This window comes from Eleutherodactylus coqui, chromosome 8, assembly GCF_035609145.1.
Source record: "Eleutherodactylus coqui strain aEleCoq1 chromosome 8, aEleCoq1.hap1, whole genome shotgun sequence".
In the NCBI taxonomy this organism is placed as follows: domain Eukaryota; kingdom Metazoa; phylum Chordata; class Amphibia; order Anura; family Eleutherodactylidae; genus Eleutherodactylus; species Eleutherodactylus coqui.
Window position 1 is genome coordinate 135,252,153 of NC_089844.1, and position 18,378 is coordinate 135,270,530.

Below are 18,378 nucleotides of genomic sequence, written 5' to 3' on the forward strand. Positions count from 1 at the left end.
GGCATATCATTAGGATATACCATCTCTTTATTATCATGGGGGTCTGATCTCTGGGTCCCCCACTGATCCTAAGAATAAAGGAGCTACAGCACTGCTTATCTAAAGTGGCCATACATATTAAATAGAGGTAGGTCGATGGTTGTACAATTATTTCCCAGATGCAACCAACACACATATTTTAGCCCGTATTGGCTGTTACAGACCTTTAACTGGTGGTATATGTTCAATAACACTGGAAGATGGATGAACCATCTGTCTCGAAAGATTGTTCGTCCAACTATCAGCCAAAATTTCAGACATAGCTTTTCCAGACAATGAATGTCTGTCAATGATTTGCTGAAATGATTGCTCGCTGTTAAATTTCACCCAACAAACAATGATTTTGGTTAAAATCGTCCATTTTCATCAACTATAGTCTAATGTGTATGGGTACCTCAAGCACAGCGGTGCACCAAGCCACATGTTTGTGTAGAGAACTGCAGCTGGTCCCAAAGGTCAAACCCCCATAACGTGATGACATATCCTAGAGACTAGAATACCCTTTAATCAAATAAACTAAAATCACTGTAATGAGGAATTCTGAATATGATACATATGAGCATCACAACAAACTGGCCACAGCGAAAGTCACTTGGGAAGATATCAAGAAGGAAGGAAAAGGAGTTCACCATCGTCCCTTTATGTTTTAAGCTGTCCACGGGCAGATTTGATTTACGGAATCCGTGTGGGGCACCTGCGCAGAAAATCCACAACTGAAGTCGCCCATAGGGAAGCATGGGCATCTGCACCTCAATTAAAGCATGTAGATTTGTTTTCCAGATTCCGCATGCGGAGAACAAATCGCAGCATGCTCCATTTTAATGCAGATTCCGTGCGGACGGCTTCCACTGAAGTCAATGGAAGCTCTCTGATCCGTGGCCCGCCTGCAATTGACATTGTGGACGAGCCGCGGATTCCGCAGGAAAGCAGGAGTTTTTAACAAAACCAAACTATTGAACTGTGCAACTTCCACACACATTCGCAGTATAGAAAATAGAAGACCCGGACAGGTACGCAGGGTCCTTGGCCATCGACAGGGTCGGCTTCCACTACGGGCTCCCGCATGCGGAATCCGACCCGCTCGTGGCCTTAAGCTGTTACATAGTCCAATTGGGTCACTATTACAAGTTGGGCACCACAGGGGGCAGTATTGGGCACTATTCTTATTAATATAATTATTAATGACCTTGTAGAAGAATTATATTTGCAGATGATACAAAACTATGTTACAATTAACACAAAAGGACAGAATGTTGTTGCAAAAGGATCTGGATAAGTTGGGAACTTGGACAGAAAAATGTCAAATGAGGTTTAACCCTGATAAATGTAAAGTTCTGCACATGGGCAGAGGAAATACATGTCAGCATTACACACTAAATTGGAAACCACTGGAAACACTGACATGGAGAAGGGCTTGGGGATTTAGGTAACTGTAAGCTTAACTGGAGCAACCAGTGTCAGGCAGCTGCTGCCAAAGCAAATAGAATCATGGGGTGCATCAAAAGAGGTCTAGAGGCACATGATGAGAACATTGTTCTTCCTCTTTACAAGTCACTGGTCAGACCACACATGGAATATTGTGTACCGTTTTGGGCACCGGTACTCAAGGTGGACATATCAGAGCTTAAGCGGGATCAAAACCGGGCAACTCAAATACTAAATGGAATGGGCGGACTACAATACCCAGAGAGCTTATCAAAATTGGGGTTATTTAGTTTAGAAAAAAAACATCTGAGGGGCAACCTAATAATCATGTATAAATATATCAGGGGCCAATACAGAGATCTCTCCCATCATTTATTTATACCCAGGACTGTGACTGTAACAAGGGGGCCCCTTCTACGTCTAGAGGAAAAGTTTCACAAAAGAGCAGTGAGACTATGAAATTCTCTGCCTGAGGACATGGTGCTGGTAAACACGCCAAAAGAGTTTAAGACGCCTTTCTTGAGTGTAACAATATTACATATTATGGTCACTGGTTACTTCAGAGGGGTCGGTGATCATTTTTGCAGTCGTGAAGGAATTTTATCTCCCTAAAATTAGGAAAATTGGCTTCTACCTCATTGGGGTGTTTGCCTTCCTCTGGATCAACAATGGTGGGATAATAAGCTGAACTAGATGGACATGTTTCTTTTTTCAGCCTTTTTTATCGTTTGAACGAGCGATCGAGAAGATCTCTGGCAGCCTGATACATCGTTGGCTCATTTAGTCATTCCCATTTACTGTGTAAGTGAATGAGAACAACTGAACAATCAGTATTTAAACCGAACTATCAGTGAACGAGGCAACAATGATTCTTATGCCAGCATAAAATGAATGATGAAGGAAAAACGAACATTTTATCGTTCGTCATTCGATTGTTGGCTGCGTTTACACTGAATGATAATTCTCGTTCATTTTCACCCCTTTGAATAATTTTTCAAACAAAAATAGTTCCGTGTATAAGGGCCTTTACTCACAATCTTACTCAGTTTTGTAGTGTCCTAGAGGTCTCCCTTTTCTTCGTCTTGCTTCATTATTACAATCTTCTCTAGATCCTCAATACAAGCAAAAGCTACTTCCCTTTCAACTCATCCTTTACTGAGCACTTCCTAAGCGGTGTGAAAATGTCTCTATTAAAGAAATAACTTACACCATAGTGTGGACTTCCTTTTGAAGTCACAGCTTGAGTGAATTTCCTTTGTCAAGTGAGAGAAGCTTCAGTCTCCTAAACAATCCCTGTCCTCAGTGAAGAGGGTGCAAGGCCATTTCCCTTTAAATGTAATGGTGACATACTCTTTCAAGAGACATCCATGTAAATGTAACCTGTGCACTTTGTCTCAATGTGAGCTCAAACTGCTCAGCAAGCCAAAAAGTAATACTAAAAAGAGGATGCATCATATAGACATTGATAGAGAGCGGTGTCATCCCTCCTCCTTAAGGAGAGCACCCAAAAAGTGTGTGGAGACACCTAGGGGGGCGAGTGGGTCGAGGGATGGCATCGTCTCTCCCCAAGGAGGGCTCCCAGAAGGGGTGTGAGAAGACACCTGAAAAAGTGAGTGAGGAGACTTATAAGGCCATGCACGCTCCTCTGGGTAATTTATGCAAATAAGGAAGATGGAACAATACCTCCGCAGCGCCACCTATTGGATGACAGCATTCCTTCAAATCAATGTAAGACTTTTTAACAAGTCTGTAAACCAATGATTGGGAATAGGAAACCAAGCCAGAAAACCATAACCCACGTTACAGGCCTCTCACCAGCCAAGCTAGAAACCTACTGCACATAATGAGGGGCAAACACCCCGAAACAGCTGTCTGTATGGTTTTCTGGCTTGGTTTCCTATACCCAATCATTGTTTTACAGACTTGTTAAAAAGTTGTACATGGATTTAAAGAAATGCTGCCATTCTTCCTTATTTGCATAGGCATTGATGACATATCACTAGGGCATATGCCATCAATGTATGATCGAGGGAGTCCAACCACTGTGACCTCTTGGAACTTTTAGGAATATGAGCTGTGCCTGCAGTACCAAACCAGGGCACTGCAATGTTGTCAGCGCTATCTACTTCCTGCACTGTCATAGTACTGGGAATCAAATGATCGTTGGGTATTCCAAGCAGCGGACACCAACCAATCATCTATTGATGATGAATAAAGAGAGGGAAAAGAAAGTCTCGGACAACCCCTTTAAGAATGTGGCATTTCCTAACGATTAGTGGAAATTACTAGAAAAGAAACCGATGTACATGGTTTATGTAAATGTAAATATACTGTTCATCCTACCTCTTAATGAGCTTGATTGACTTGAAGGCTTCATCCATGTCTCCTACAGTAAGGTAGAAACTGAAGTTCAGCAAGGCATCTCGTGTTGCCTTCTCACAGTCCTCTAGGCCAATGAAGTCTCGCAGTGGCTTCTTGGCCACCATATGGGGGACCTGCGGTACGACCACTTCTGTACTTTCAGATTTGTCTTCATCCTCACCAGGCTATAAATGTTTAAATAAATGAAGACAAATTTCGATATTGTAACACAGTGAACAGAATGTGCATCGGGTCAAAATTACAACAAGTGTAAGGCTACGCGGCTTTTTGCACGTGAATTCACAGACATGCTTATGCGAGATAAAGTAGTGAACATGGGCACAGCATGGCAACTTCATGGCACTAGTCCACTAAAATGTAGTTGGTGTCTACCTAGCCTGGGACAGCTAATTCATCTAGTTTTATCCAAAGTGACAAGTGTACCACATCGGTCACACAAGGCCCTTTTACATGGGCTAATAAGTGGGCACAAACGTACAAACATAAGCTTGTATGTTATAGTCACTGATTACTGCAGAATAGAGATGAGCGAGCGTACTCGGATAAGCACTACTCGCTCGAGTAATTTGCTTTATCCGAGTATCGCTGTGCTCGTCCCTGAAGATTCGGGTGCCGGCACGGAGCGGGGAGCTGCAGGGGAGAGCGGGGAGGAATGGAGGGGAGATCTTTCTCTCCCTCTCTCCCGCCCGCTCTGCCCTGCTCCCCGCTGCGACTCACCTGTCAGCCGCAGCGGCACCCGAATCTTCAGGGACGAGCACAGCGATGCTCGGATAAAGCAAATTACTCGAGCGAGTAGTGCTTTTCCGAGTACGCTCACTCATCTCTACTGCAGAAGAGTTGTTGATCCGGGGTTTATTCTCATTGCCAGATTGGAGTTGGGTAGACATTATTTTCCCCTAAAATGAGGAAAATTGGCTTCTAACTTATTTGGTTTTTTTTCTATCTCCGGATCAACACTGGGGGGTGTAACAGGCTGAACTAGATGGACATACGTCTTTTTTTCAGCCTTACACACTATGTTATTATGTAATATGCTTGCAATTAGTTGGAAAATAAGCAAGGGCTGCTTGCATCATTTATGCCAGCACATCTCCCCATGCAAACAGAGAGATGTACTTCCCACTAAAGCAACCTGTATGGGAAGAACAATTGTATTAACCCTCGTTCATCCCCATACTACCGATCACATAAATGGCTATAATAAGTGATGATCAAACATGTGATATTGTCGATAGATGCTTGTCAAATGGGCAGGGAAATTACCTAAAAAGGACCTTCCTAGTTATCTCTATTCATTGCCATTGTTCTTGGCTGTTCTGTTCTTGCAGGCAATTATAATCAGCAGTGAAAAGCATCCCCTAACAGCTATACTACGTTGTATCCTGTAATGTAGCATGTCACCATCTAGCTAAACTTTACTCAGATACAAAGAAGACTGAAACTACCTCCTGGTTTTTTGAGCCATAGACCAATCCATGAGGCAATGGAAATTATGTGTCATCTACAGGATTGGGGAACGAAGTACGCACTCTTCTCTAATGTAATATAGTTATTGTGCTGACATACACACAAAACATAACCAACCTACATAACATTTAGTAGCACTCAAATCAAGAAAAAAAGACTAAAGAGCTACGTCATGGTGACATTTGTGTACTTACAACAGGCTGATAAACACAGCCTCTCCGGTATAACAACTGAAGGCAAATGGCAAAAAAATACAAAACAGAAATTAAAGATACAATGCCAAACAAACAAAAATACACAGCAACGCATAGCCAAAAGTAACAAACAAGCAAACAGACAGACACGTAGACAAGAGACTGAAGACATGAGAAAAAGAAAATGCAGGTCTTTTTGGTGTTTGTGTCCTTAACCCTTTAATTACGTGGCTCTTTTTTCCCCCTATTTATCGTTTTTCGTCCCGCTTTCAAAAAAACTCATAACGCTTTTATCTTTCCGTCGACGCAGCTGTCTTGGAGCTTGTGTTTTGCGGGACAAGTTGTATTTTTCAAGGATACTATTTAACCACTTAAGGGACGCATTTTTTAGTTATTTACGGGTTAAAAGAATGTCACTTTTTTAATTAGCAAATTAAATTCTATGATTTTTTCTGAATTTGGGAGTGTAATATTTTTAAAAATATTTAGTAAAGTTTAGGAGATATGATGCTACAGCCACTGGCCCTTCCCTGAAAATCCTCCCTAGCTTGTGTAAAAAAAATACATATACACTCACCAGTCCGTCGCTGTTCGGGTCTGGCGGGTCTTGCCGTTTGTCTCTCTGCACTGTTCTGAAGATCCTTCAGCCGGCAGGGATTTAAAATCCTCGCCTGCTGAAAGCACTGTGTCTGATTGGCTGAGCGCTCAGCCAGTCACAGGCAGCGCTCTGCCATTCATTAATAGACAGCTGAGCGCTGCTTGTGATTGGTCGCGCTCAACCAATTATAGGCAGCGCTTGGAATTCTTGTGATTGGCTGAACGCTGTGACTAATCACAGGCAGCGCTCAACTGTCATTTAATGAATGGCTGAGCGCTCAGCCAATCAGACACAACGCTTTCAGCCGGCGGCGATTTTAAATCCCCGTCGGATGAAAGATCTTCAGTACAGAGCTGGGATGCCAAGCAGCAAGACCCGCTGGAACGTGACAGCGACGGAGAGGCGAGTATGTATATTTTTTATTTTTTACACAAGTTTGGGATGATTTTCAGGAAGGGCCGCAGGGAATCCCCTCATCACTGAACACTGTGACAACACTGCGGGGGTTAAGGAATTCTTTGCCACTGCTGTTACAACAGTGGCAGTGGATAATGATCATTGCCCATTGATTTTAATGGGTCCTGAGCCGCTCTCATGCGTCGGAGGAAAATTTTTATTTTTCTCCTGAACGCATGCCTGAGAACGAAGTTAGGCAAGCGGTTAAGGTAACCATGTAATGTACTGAGAGGCTTTTAAAAATTTCTAACCAGTATAAAATGGTGGTGGTGGTGGTGGGGACATGCAATTGCACCATTTTTGGTGATGTCTTTTTTCACAACACACACACTGCGGCAAAAACTACATGATAACATTTTTCTTTGGGTCAGTATGATTGCAACAACAACAAATTTATATAGTTATTTTAAGTTGTACTACTTTTAAAAAATAACATATCTTTGGGAAAAAATGAAATTTTTTTTTGCCGCCATCTTCTGCAAGCCATAACTGTTTTACTTTCCCATCAGTATAGTTGTAGGGGGGGCTCGTTTATTGAGGGTTACCCTGTAGTTTCTATTGGTACCATTCTGGAGTTCATATAGGTGACAGTTTGAGTGATAGTTTTGAGCGAACATCTTTGCATAACTTTTAAGTAGCTAATTAGCTACTTAAAGAGTTAAATCCAGGCGGAGTGGACACCGCTGATAACTCAGAATAAAGCAGCTGTTTTGTATATGCAAAGAGCTGCTTTGTTCTTGGAGTTATCAGCAGTGTCCTGCTGAGATGATAACTCCTAGAAACAGCAGACGCTCTGACAGCTCCTTTGTTCTTGGAGCTTTCAGCTGGTATCCCGCTGGGTAGTCCCGCCTGCTGAAAAAAATCAACCTGTGGTGAGGATAAGAGTCATCGTTGATTTCTACCTTGCTAGAAATCATCGATGAACGAATAGTGCAAGAACAGTGCATGATGGCAGCACATTTAGACAGAACGATCATCGCTCAAAAGACGGCTTTTTAGCGAATTTCGAGCGATAATTGTTGTGTCTAAATGGGCCTTAAGATTTTTTGACACTTTTTATTAAATTTTTTCTTGGAGACATGGTAACCAAAAAAGCACAAACTGTGTTTTTTCTTTTCTAATAACATTCACTATGCAGAATAAATAACGCGTTCCTTTGATAGATTGGACTTTTACAGATGCAGCGATACCAAATCAGTTTCTGGTGTTTTTTGTTTTGATTTTGTTATTATAATTATAGGAAAGGTTTTTTGTTTTTTTTTTACTCTTGTTAACTTCTACTTTTTCTTATAATTATTAAAAAAAATTTCACTCATTTAAAAGAAAAATTTCCATGGGGGACTTGAACTTTTATTTGTTTGATCGCTCATTCAATATAATGCAATACCATAGTACTATACCACATTCTGATAGGCAGTCTATTAAGACAGTGTTCCCCAACTCCAGTCCTCAGGGACCACCAACAGGTCATGTTTTCAGGATTTCCTCAGTGTTGCACAGGTGATGTAATTATTGTCAGCGCCTCAGACATTGCTACAGGTGGTCTTACCATAGGATATCCTGAAAACATGACCTGTTGGTGGTCCCTGAGGACTGGAGTTGGGGGCCCCTGTATTAAAGGGGTTGTCCCGCGCCGAACGGGGGGGCTATTGAAAAAAAAAAAAACCTGATGCATGTGTTGAAAAAAAAAAACGGATAGTACTTACCCGAATCCCCGCGCTCCGGTGACTTCTTACTTACCTTGCGAAGATGGCCGCCGGGATCTTCACCCTCGGTGGACCGCAGGTCTTCTGTGCGGTCCATTGCCGATTCCAGCCTCCTGATTGGCTGGAATCGGCACACGTGACGGGGCGGAGCTACGAGGAGCAGCTCTCCAGCACGAGCAGCCCCATTCAACACGGAGAAGACCGGACTGCGCAAGCGCGTCTAATCGGGCGATTAGACGCTGAAAATTAGACGGCTCCATGGAGACGGGGACGCCAGCAACGGAGCAGGTAAGTGAATAACTTCTGTATGGCTCATAATTAATGCACAATGTACATTACAAAGTGCATTAATATGGCCATACAGAAGTGTATACCCCCACTAGCTTTCGCGGGACAACCCCTTTAAGACATGCCACAGACACACCTTGATAGGCAACCGTTCATGACAGATCCAGGGGCCTTCAGAAAACCCCAGGCTGCCATGGCAACTAAGCAACACCTCGCAATTTCATCGCTGTGGGGCTATTTGGAACCCCCCCCAACAGTAATAAAGACATTTAAATGCCACTGTCAGAATTAACAGCGGCATTTAAAGGGCTAACAGTCACAATCAGCACTCACACTGATCATGGCTGTTTCCCATAGTCGTCAACTGTCAAAGACAGCTTACACCTACCCTGTATACAGCGGGATCAGCTCCCAGTCCCGATCTATGCAAATGACACATGCATAAATGTACACCCTGGGGCGTTAAGGGGTTAAAGAGGTTGTGCCAAGATGCCTAATAGGGCATATGAACATCATAAAGTGAGTTCCACCACTGGGGCCACCAATCTATGTCCCAAAATGGAGAACCATTCAGTAAGAGCAACTCCCGTCTTGGTGGACCTTGTGCTGTCCTGTAATACATTTTCCCTGCTGCGGCTGCTACAGAGGAAATATCAGGCTGGCTGCAGTTCCCCTTTGCTAAATCAGCTATTTGCTGGGGATGCCGAGAGCTGGACTCTAAGTGATCAGCTTATCGCCTTGAGCCACATGTTCTCAAAGGGATTTTGTGCATCTTGGTAGAACCTCTTGAAGTCTTATATGTAAATTAGTGCCACCCTCTCCCACATTAAAGTCATAGTGCACAGTACAAGATGTTATGTCGCAGTTGTATCTGTTGCTTGTACCCTGGCTGTGGCACCCATGCACCAACTGTGGGACAACCATGTTTTTGGCTGTGTTTGCAAAAAATTGCTCTCAGCTGTGAAAAGTTTGGCACTAGTGCCATCTTGATATCTGTAAAAAAAAAAAATCAATGGTGCACTTGCATGCTTTATTTGTGCCGCCATAATACATTCAATGCATAAGGGAACCATCACTTCATCAACAAGAGGATGAGGCTTATATGTAATACTTCCAAATAGTAACATAGCCTAGCAGAGTAACCCCCAACTTCTTCACAATTCATAAGTGTTGTAGCATGTTGAGGATATTGGGAAGCACTGCAGCATGTCGCCATCTAGCTATGAAATAGCAGAATGCAAATGAGACTGAAGTAAAAAGACAGCTGCGGAGTAAATACGATGCATCCGAATGGCAAAGTCTTGTATACAAGGTGCTGTGACCAAGAATGAGAAATTGTGGGTCACTCTTACTGGGCACACGCACATCTTTCACCCACCCTCTCCAGTAAGGGAACAAGAGAGAAATAAATCCCCTTCTATATGCTTACATACTGCATCATATACACAAAATGCACAATAACTGCTCACTCACCTTTCTTGTGAAATAATAATGTGGGACCTCAATACCGAGAAGGGACTGCAATGAAGTAGGTCGTGGAAAGCTTTCCTGAAGTAGTAGGCCATGCTCCTGGGTGCTGAAAAATGACATAACCAGCACGTCTTCCTGTAAGTAAAGGAATCGGTGCTGATCAGTGATCCAATCCATTAGACTTAGTCAATTTGATATGAAACAATCTAAAAATGCTAACTAATACTAAATATGTGCAGTAAATAGAAAGAAGGATTATGATTTGTAACACCTGTGTTGATCTAATGCTGCAACCCCTTAACTGTGAGGTCGGACCCCCACCAATCATAAAGTGACGACATATCCTAGCTATATGCCATCACTTTATAAGATGGGAATACCCCTTTAACCCCTTGAGTGGCACGCCTGGAAATTTTCCGGGACAAGCTCCACTGCCCATAGCGATATAGCCTGGAAGATTTCCGGGCTATGTATCACTATGGGAGCTGCAGAGCACAATGCCACAAGCTGTGACAGTGTGCTCTGCCTGCACAGACCCACAGAGAACAAAGCAAGGGCTTTGAAAAACCAGCAGAAGATATTGCCGATATGCCGGCAATCTCTTGCACTGGTTTGTTTACAGGTTGCCATAGAGACCATCGGCTTGTCAGAAGCAAGCCGATGGTCTCTGTGGCAGGGAGAGCTGGTTGTTAGCTGTCAGAGGACAGCTAGGTACCTGCTCTTACAGCAGAGATCAGAGAAAACCTCCGATCTCTACTGTGTTAACCCTTTACATGCTGCAGTCTATGTGACTGCAGCATGTAAAGGGCTGTCACAGCAGCATGTAAAGGGCTGTCACCATCAGACCCCCGGAATGTGATCAGGGGTCCTGATGGGTCCCTGTGGAAGTCCCCTAAAGGGACAAAAAAAAAAAAAAAAAAGTAAAAAAATAATAAAAAAATAAAAATAAAAACACTTGTCTCCCTTTACTTTGTAAAAAATCAAAAATACAATCACACATGTGGTATCCATGCGTCGTAATGACCCAGAGAAGGAAGTTAATACATTATTTAACCCCTTAATGACACGGCCCCTTTTTTTCTTTTTTCCCCATTTCTTTTTTTCCTCCCCCCTGTTTAAAAAATCACAACTTGTCCCGCAAAAAGCAAGCCCTTATATGGCCATGTCAATGGAAAAATGGAAAAGTTATGGCTCTTGGGACGCAACTGCAAAATTAGTTGAAATTCAATGATTAGACCATTTTAAAAAACCTGCCCTGGTGGGCACGACAGGGTGGTAGGAAACCCGCCACTCAAGGGGTTAAGCTTGCTACCTTTGATACTGATTTTCTAGAACTGGAAGCATTACCATTCCATGGGGAACCTCTACAAGCTGGTTGTGTTTGGGCGATGGGTGCACTGAATTTGGGATGGCCAACATCGCTTCACATACTAGTAGCCGGGGTTCATTTTGATCCCAGAAGTGACTGATAGGGATGCGGTCAAGGAGTTTAGTGCTCTCCGGAACGTTCCTGTTGAAGAGAAGTAGATCAAAAACTTACTTCACACAACAATATTCTTGGATCTTCCAATATGTGGGGTGCTATACTCCAATTCAAGTTTTATGAATTTGAACAAACATTAAACTAATTCTTGAATTGAATGGAGCTGTAGTATACATGCTCAACCACGGCTGTTTAAACCACAGGGCAAAAGGTGCATCTGCATGGGGACACCTGGCAGCAGCACCACTTTCAACTGTATCCTCAAGACACAGATAGAGTTGAAAAACTATTGTCAGGAGCCCAATAACAATCAACGACAAATACTCACCTCTTGAGCACCCGCTCCAGTCCTGCAGTCTCTGATCACTCCTAGGTCCAGCAGCCACGTGTCTATCTAAGTGCGTGACCACTGCATCCAATGCCAACAGTTAGTAACATTGATACAAGTGATTGGCCGCAGCGGTCATGTGCTTAGATGGACACGTAATAATGAATCAGGAAGGGAGACTGCAGGGAAGTCGCATGCTGGCGTGCAGCCTGCAGGATTTGAACCCCAACCCACGGCTGGGTCGGATTCCGCTGGCAAAATTTTGCAGCAGACCTGGCGCCCCCCAGAAACCCCATACTCACGTGTCTGGATCAGCCACGAGAGTGTCAGCTGGCGAGCATGCACAGTGCAGCACATGATGCGCCGCTGCTGGGGTATGACGTGGACTCCCGCGATACTTCCACTGTACCCACAGAGTGGAGTATCGCGGGACGGATGGTTTCTATTGACTGCAATGAAAGCCGTCCGTGCGTTGTTCCACATAAGTTAGAACATGCTGCGGTTCTCCCCCCACGAGTGGGGGGGGGGGGGAAACGCAATCGATTTCCACTCGTGGGCATGGGAGAATTGTTTTACACAGCATGTCTATGGACAGACGTTGCTGCGGAAATTGTGGCGGGTGTCTGAACGCAATTTCCGCAGCGATAATCCGTCCGTGGGCATTTGGCCTTAGGAGAGTATATTTGTTTATTATTTAGCTTCCAAAAACTTTGGGGATGGAGGGGGCAGGGCGACAGCACTGAGAGGGAGGAGCTATGTTGGGTGGGACACACAAGGATATTGGATGAGCATAGTGAAAGATTCGACCAGGACATATATGCAATTGAAAAATGGTATGAAGGAAAGTAGATGCCTGCGATGCTGACTGATTACTGCTGGCATAATCCAAGAGAGAACACTGGCGGACATAAAAGAATCAAGTGATTTATGCAAACATTGCATCTAACTTTCCATATTTTCGTACCACTTATGGAAGTTCTTTGGTGTTATACATCTGCCACCTGGTGATCCTATGTCCTACTTATAACTGTATGTTACCCTATTCAGGATTTACTGTTTATAAGTACAGTTTTAAAACATATTTCATTGCAATCATATCTAAACTTTATTCTATGGTTAACGTTATTGTCTGTAAATGTGTTCCTGACGGTCAAAATTGTGAGTACAAATTTGGAATCAACACCCAAAACTCTGTAAGAAACATTTTGTGCACTGAAAATAAAAAAACTTTTTCCTGGTAACACAGTGTAAATAATCTGGTTATGTCGGTTACAGGAGATGGACTTCATGTGACAGCAAGCAGTGGGCAGCAAATTAGAAGGAAGGGCGACCCCTAGTGGCCAGTACTTTAGAGGGATTCTTCAGCACAAAAACATACTTTTAGATAAATGTAGAGAATTGTACTTTTGCTAGTTATCACAAGATGTTTGTAAAGTTAGTGATCATTTAAATTTAGAGATTCTGTTGACTCATAGCCATGGCAGACTGGCACATTTGCTGCCAACCAAGCTACACTCTGCCAACAGAGTGACTCAATTTATCTTTGTATATGCAGTCTAATTCCAGCACTGCAGGGCAATGGAATCTCCCCAGTCTAAATGTCACCACACTACACCACAATCGGACACTTGACATTTCTGTAGCACCAGCAGTTAATCTTTACCCCTCCAGGAGTCTTCATACCGTCATACAGGGAAAATCAGACACTATATGAAACAGGAGTAGAAAAGAGGACAGTATCTATCCGTCCCAGAATTCCTTACGTGTCCATATTGGATGGAGACTCTTGTTGATCTGCTTGGCCATTCCAGAAGTCAAAGAATGACATGGTGTCCAAGTCAACATCGTAGAAGTACATTTTGGAGTCTAGGTGACCGTCAGCCTGGAGAAAGAAACCGAGGGCTAAATGAGATGGGATGAAATGTTTTAATTATGTGCTCAGAGTACTTTATAGATGCTTGTGATGGACAGCCAGCCCATGGGCAGGACATTGATGGAAGTGGGAAACTGTATGGAATGAGGCGATGCTTATTCAGACACGCCAAACTGACAGAGAGGAGGTAGAAGAAGCATTATGAAAAGAAAGTTTTAATCGTGCTATATGCATTTCAAAGAGCTGAGGTGTAAAAGTCCCAAAACATGATGCAACTGTAAAATGCTACATTGCAGTATTCCACAAAGTGCACCTTGGACTTCCAATTTAGAGACTATTTTAGCCTTACATTAACAAAAGCAGAGTATCTAATACAAGGCGAGAAATTGTAAAAACTTGTGTAACTCATTTTTATTTTACAGACATTGGACAACAATAATGCTTTCTCATAGTTGATATACAAGAAGGGTGACTGACCCTGGTCATAATGGTCTATTTCACTATTTCAATGCCATTTACCATTGTGAAGATGAAAATATGAGAATAAGCCTGCACCAAATAAGCTCACATTGTCCGAACATTCAGGTGACAGCTCGTTTCTTAGGTAAACATTGTAAAATAAGTACATGGGAACGAATCACAGTAATTCCTTCAACATGTACAAGGCATATAAAATCAATGTCCCCTTAAATTCAGTAGACCACTGTGCCACTAAAGGCTTATTTACATGAGCGTATATCAGCCAGCGTTTTCACAACCGGCCGATATACACTTCCATCTAAGCAGTTCCCCCCCCTTTCCCTTCCCCTTCCTGGCTCTCTGCCTCTCGACTGCGGCGTTTGCGATAGGAGTGGGTGGGGCAGAGCTAAGCTCCGCTCTGTCCCACTCACACCCATTGCTGACTGCGGACAAGGGGCGGGAGCTTAGCTCCACCCCATCCCGCCCCCTCCCATTGCAAATCACTCGGAGGGAAGGAGAGAGACAGAGAGCCGGTGAGGTGTAGGGAAGGGGGGGGGGACTGCTCAGATGGAAGCGTATAGCGGCCAGCTGTGAAAACGCCGGCCGATATACGCTCATGTAAATAAGCCCTAAATCCTCGAGTTTTACTTAAGAGGTTCAACTCTGTTTGATGAACACATAGCAAAGGCTAAAAGTTTTACTGTACATTACAAAAGGTAATAAAATTTGCATATTAAAGCCTTGATTACAACAAATTTAAAGTGGTTTTCTCATTAAAGATATTCATACTGTTAAGGTTGTACATCTGGGACCTGTGGTTCTACAGGGTTCCTTGTGCACACCTTCACAGGTAGGGGTTAATTGAGCTGGTGGGTGTGGTATAGAGATGAGCGAGCACCAAAATGCTCGGGTGCTCGTTACTCGGGACAAAATTATCGCGATGCTCGAGGGTTCGTTTCGAGCAACGAACCCCATTGAAGTCAATGGGCGACCCGAGCATTTTTGTATATCGCCGATGCTTGCTAAGGTTTCCATTTGTGAAAATCTGGGCAATTCAAGAAAGTGATGGGAATGACACAGCAACGGATAGGGGAGGCGAGGGGCTACATGTTGGGCTGCATCTCAAGTTCACAGGTCCCACTATTAAGCCACAATAGCGGCAAGAGTGGGGCCCCCCCCTCCCAACAACTTTTACTTCTGAAAAACCCTCATTAGCAATGCATACCTTAGCTATTTATAAGTGCGTCTGCCATGAGGAGGAACCGCAGGCACACACTGCAGAGGGTTGGCATGGCTAGGCAGCGACCCTCTTTAAAGGGGCGGGGTGATAGCCCACAATGCTGTACAGAAGCAATGAGAAATCCAATCCTGTGCCACCTCCATCAGGAACTGCAAACGTGGGCATAGCAATGGGGAACCTATGTGCCACACACTATTCATTCTGTCAAGGTGTCTGCATGCCCCAGTCAGACCGCGGTTTTTTATAACTAGTCACAGGCAGGTACAACTCTGCAATGGGAATTCCGTGTGCACCCACAGCATGGGTGGCTCCCTGGAACCCACCGGCTGTACATAAATGTATCCCATTGCAGTGCCCATCACAGCTGAGGTAACGTCCGATTAAATGCAGGTGGTCTTCAGCCCACACTGCATGCCCCAGTCAGACTGGGGTTCTTTAGAAGTGGACACATGGAGTTACAACTCCGTGTGGACCGACAGCATGAGTGGGTGCCAGGAACCCACCGGCGGTACATAAATATATCCCATTGCATTGCCCATCACAGCTGAGGTAACGTCAGGTTTAATGCAGGTGGGCTTCGGCCCACACTGCATGCCCCAGTCAGACTGGGGTTCTTTAGAAGTGGACACATGGAGTTACAACTCCGTGTGGACCGACAGCATGGGTGGCTCCCTGGAACCCACCGGCAGTACATAAATATATCCCATTGCAGTGCCCATCACAGCTGAGGTAACGTCAGGTTTAATGCAGGTGGGCTTCGGCCCACACTGCATGCCCCAGTCTGACACTGGCAGGTACAAATCCCTAATGTGAAGTCCCTGTGGACCCACAGCATGGGTGGCTCCCTGGAACCCACCGGCGGTACATAAATATATCCCATTGCAGTGCCCATCACAGCTGAGGTAACGTCAGCTTTAATGCAGGTGGGCTAAAAATTACTAGGATTACACTGTAGGCGAGGGCCCAAAAAATTGGTGTACCAACAGTACTAATGTACCTCAGAAAAATTGCCCATGCCCAACCAAGAGGGCAGGTGAAACCCATTAATCGCTTTGGTTAATGTGGCTTAATTTATAACTAGGCCTGGAGGCAGCCCAGTTAAAATAAAAATTGGTTCAGGTGAAAGTTTCAACGCTTTATTGAATTGAGAATTGAAACGTATAAACATTGTTTACAAAAGTTTATATGACTGAGCCTTGTGGGCCTAAGAAAAATTGCCCGTTTGGCGTGATTACGTGAGGTTTCAGGAGGAGGAGCAGGAGGAGGAGGAGGAATATTATACACAGATTGATGAAGCAAAAAGGTCCACGTTTTTGATGGTGATAGAGAACGATGCTTCCATCCGCGGGTGCAGCCTACGTATTGTTTAGGGTGCCGCCTATGTATCGCTGCTGTCCGCTGGTGGAGAAGAGAAGTCTGGGGAAATCCAGGCTTTGTTCATCTTTATGATTGTAAGCCTGTCGACACTGTCGGTTGACAGGCGGGTACGCTTATCCGTGATGATTCCCCCAGCCGCACTAAACACCCTCTCTGACAAGACGCTAGCCGCAGGACAAGCAAGCACCTCCAGGGCATACAGCGCGAGTTCAGGCCACGTGTCCAGCTTGGACACCCAGTAGTTGTAGGGGGCAGAGGCGTCACCGAGGACGGTCGTGCGATTGGCTACTTACTCCCTCACCATCCTTTTACAGTGCTCCCGCTGACTCAGCCTTGACTAGGGAGCGGTGACACAGTCTTGCTGGGGAGCCATAAAGCTGGCAAAGGCCTTGGAGAATGTTCCCCTGCCTGCGCTGTACATGCTGCCTGATCTCTACGCCTCCCCTGCTACCTGGCCCTCGGAACTGCACCTTCTGCCACTAGCGCTGTCGGATGGGAATGTTACCATCAGTTTGTCCGCCAGGGTCCTGTGGTATAGCATCACTCTCGAACCCCTTTCCTCTTCGGGTATGAGAGTGGAAAGGTTCTCCTTATACCGTGGGTCGAGCAGTGTGTACACCCAGTAATCCGTAGTGGCCAGAATGCGTGTAACGCGGGGGTCACGAGAAAGGCATCCTAACATGAAGTCAGCCATGTGTGCCAGGGTACCTGTACGCAACACATGGCTGTCCTCACTCGGAAGATCACTTTCAGGATCCTCCTCCTCAGGCCATACACGCTGAAAGGATGACAGGCAAGCAGCATGGGTACCCTCAGCAGTGGGCCAAGCTGTCTCTTCCCCCTCCTCCTCATGCTCCTCCCCCTCATCAATGCGCTGAGATATAGACATGAGGGTGCTCTGACTATCCAGCGACATACTGTCTTCCCCCGCCTCCGTTTCCGAGCGCAAAGCGTCTGCCTTTATGCTTTGCAGGGAACTTCTCAAGAGGCATAGCAGAGGAATGGTGACGCTAATGATTGCAGCATCGCCGCTCACCATCTGGGTAGACTCCTCAAAGTTTCCAAGGACCTGGCAGATGTCTGCCAACCAGGCCCACTCTTCTGTAAAGAATTGAGGAGGCTGACTCCCACTACGCCGCCCATGTTGGAGTTGGTATTCCACTACAGCTCTACGCTGCTCATAGAGCCTGGCCAATATGTGGAGCGTAGAGTTCCACCGTGTGGGCACGTCGCACAGCAGTCGGTGCACTGGCAGATTAAACCGATGTTGCAGGGTGGCAGCGTCCGTCTTGGACTTGCGGAAATGTGCGCTGAGCCGGCGCACCTTTCCGAGCAGGTCTGACAAGCGTGGGTAGCTTTTCAGAAACCGCTGAACCACCAAATTAAAGACGTGGGCCAGGCATGGCACGTGCGTGAGGCTGCCGAGCTGCAGAGCCGCCACCTGGTTACGGCCATTGTCACACACGACCATGCCCGGTTGGAGGCTCAGCGGCGAAAGCCAGCGGTCGGTCTGCTCTGTCAGACCCTGCAGCAGTTCGTGGGCCGTGTGCCTTTTCTCTCCTAAGCTAAGTAGTTTCAGCACGGCCTGCTGAC

General features: G+C 45.1%; 1 protein-coding gene across 1 annotated transcript in view; it reads right to left on the minus strand.

Moving 5' to 3' along the window:
• Positions 1–18,378, minus strand: part of IFT140 (intraflagellar transport 140) — a 96,413-nt gene that overhangs the window by 41,450 nt on the left and 36,585 nt on the right. The window contains exons 15-18 of the mRNA XM_066576472.1: positions 13,600–13,718; positions 11,373–11,535; positions 10,029–10,160; positions 3,808–4,010 (exon numbers count right to left, since the gene is read on the minus strand). Coding sequence (XP_066432569.1) covers positions 3,808–4,010; positions 10,029–10,160; positions 11,373–11,535; positions 13,600–13,718 — 617 coding nt within the window. The remainder of the gene's footprint in view (positions 1–3,807; positions 4,011–10,028; positions 10,161–11,372; positions 11,536–13,599; positions 13,719–18,378) is intronic.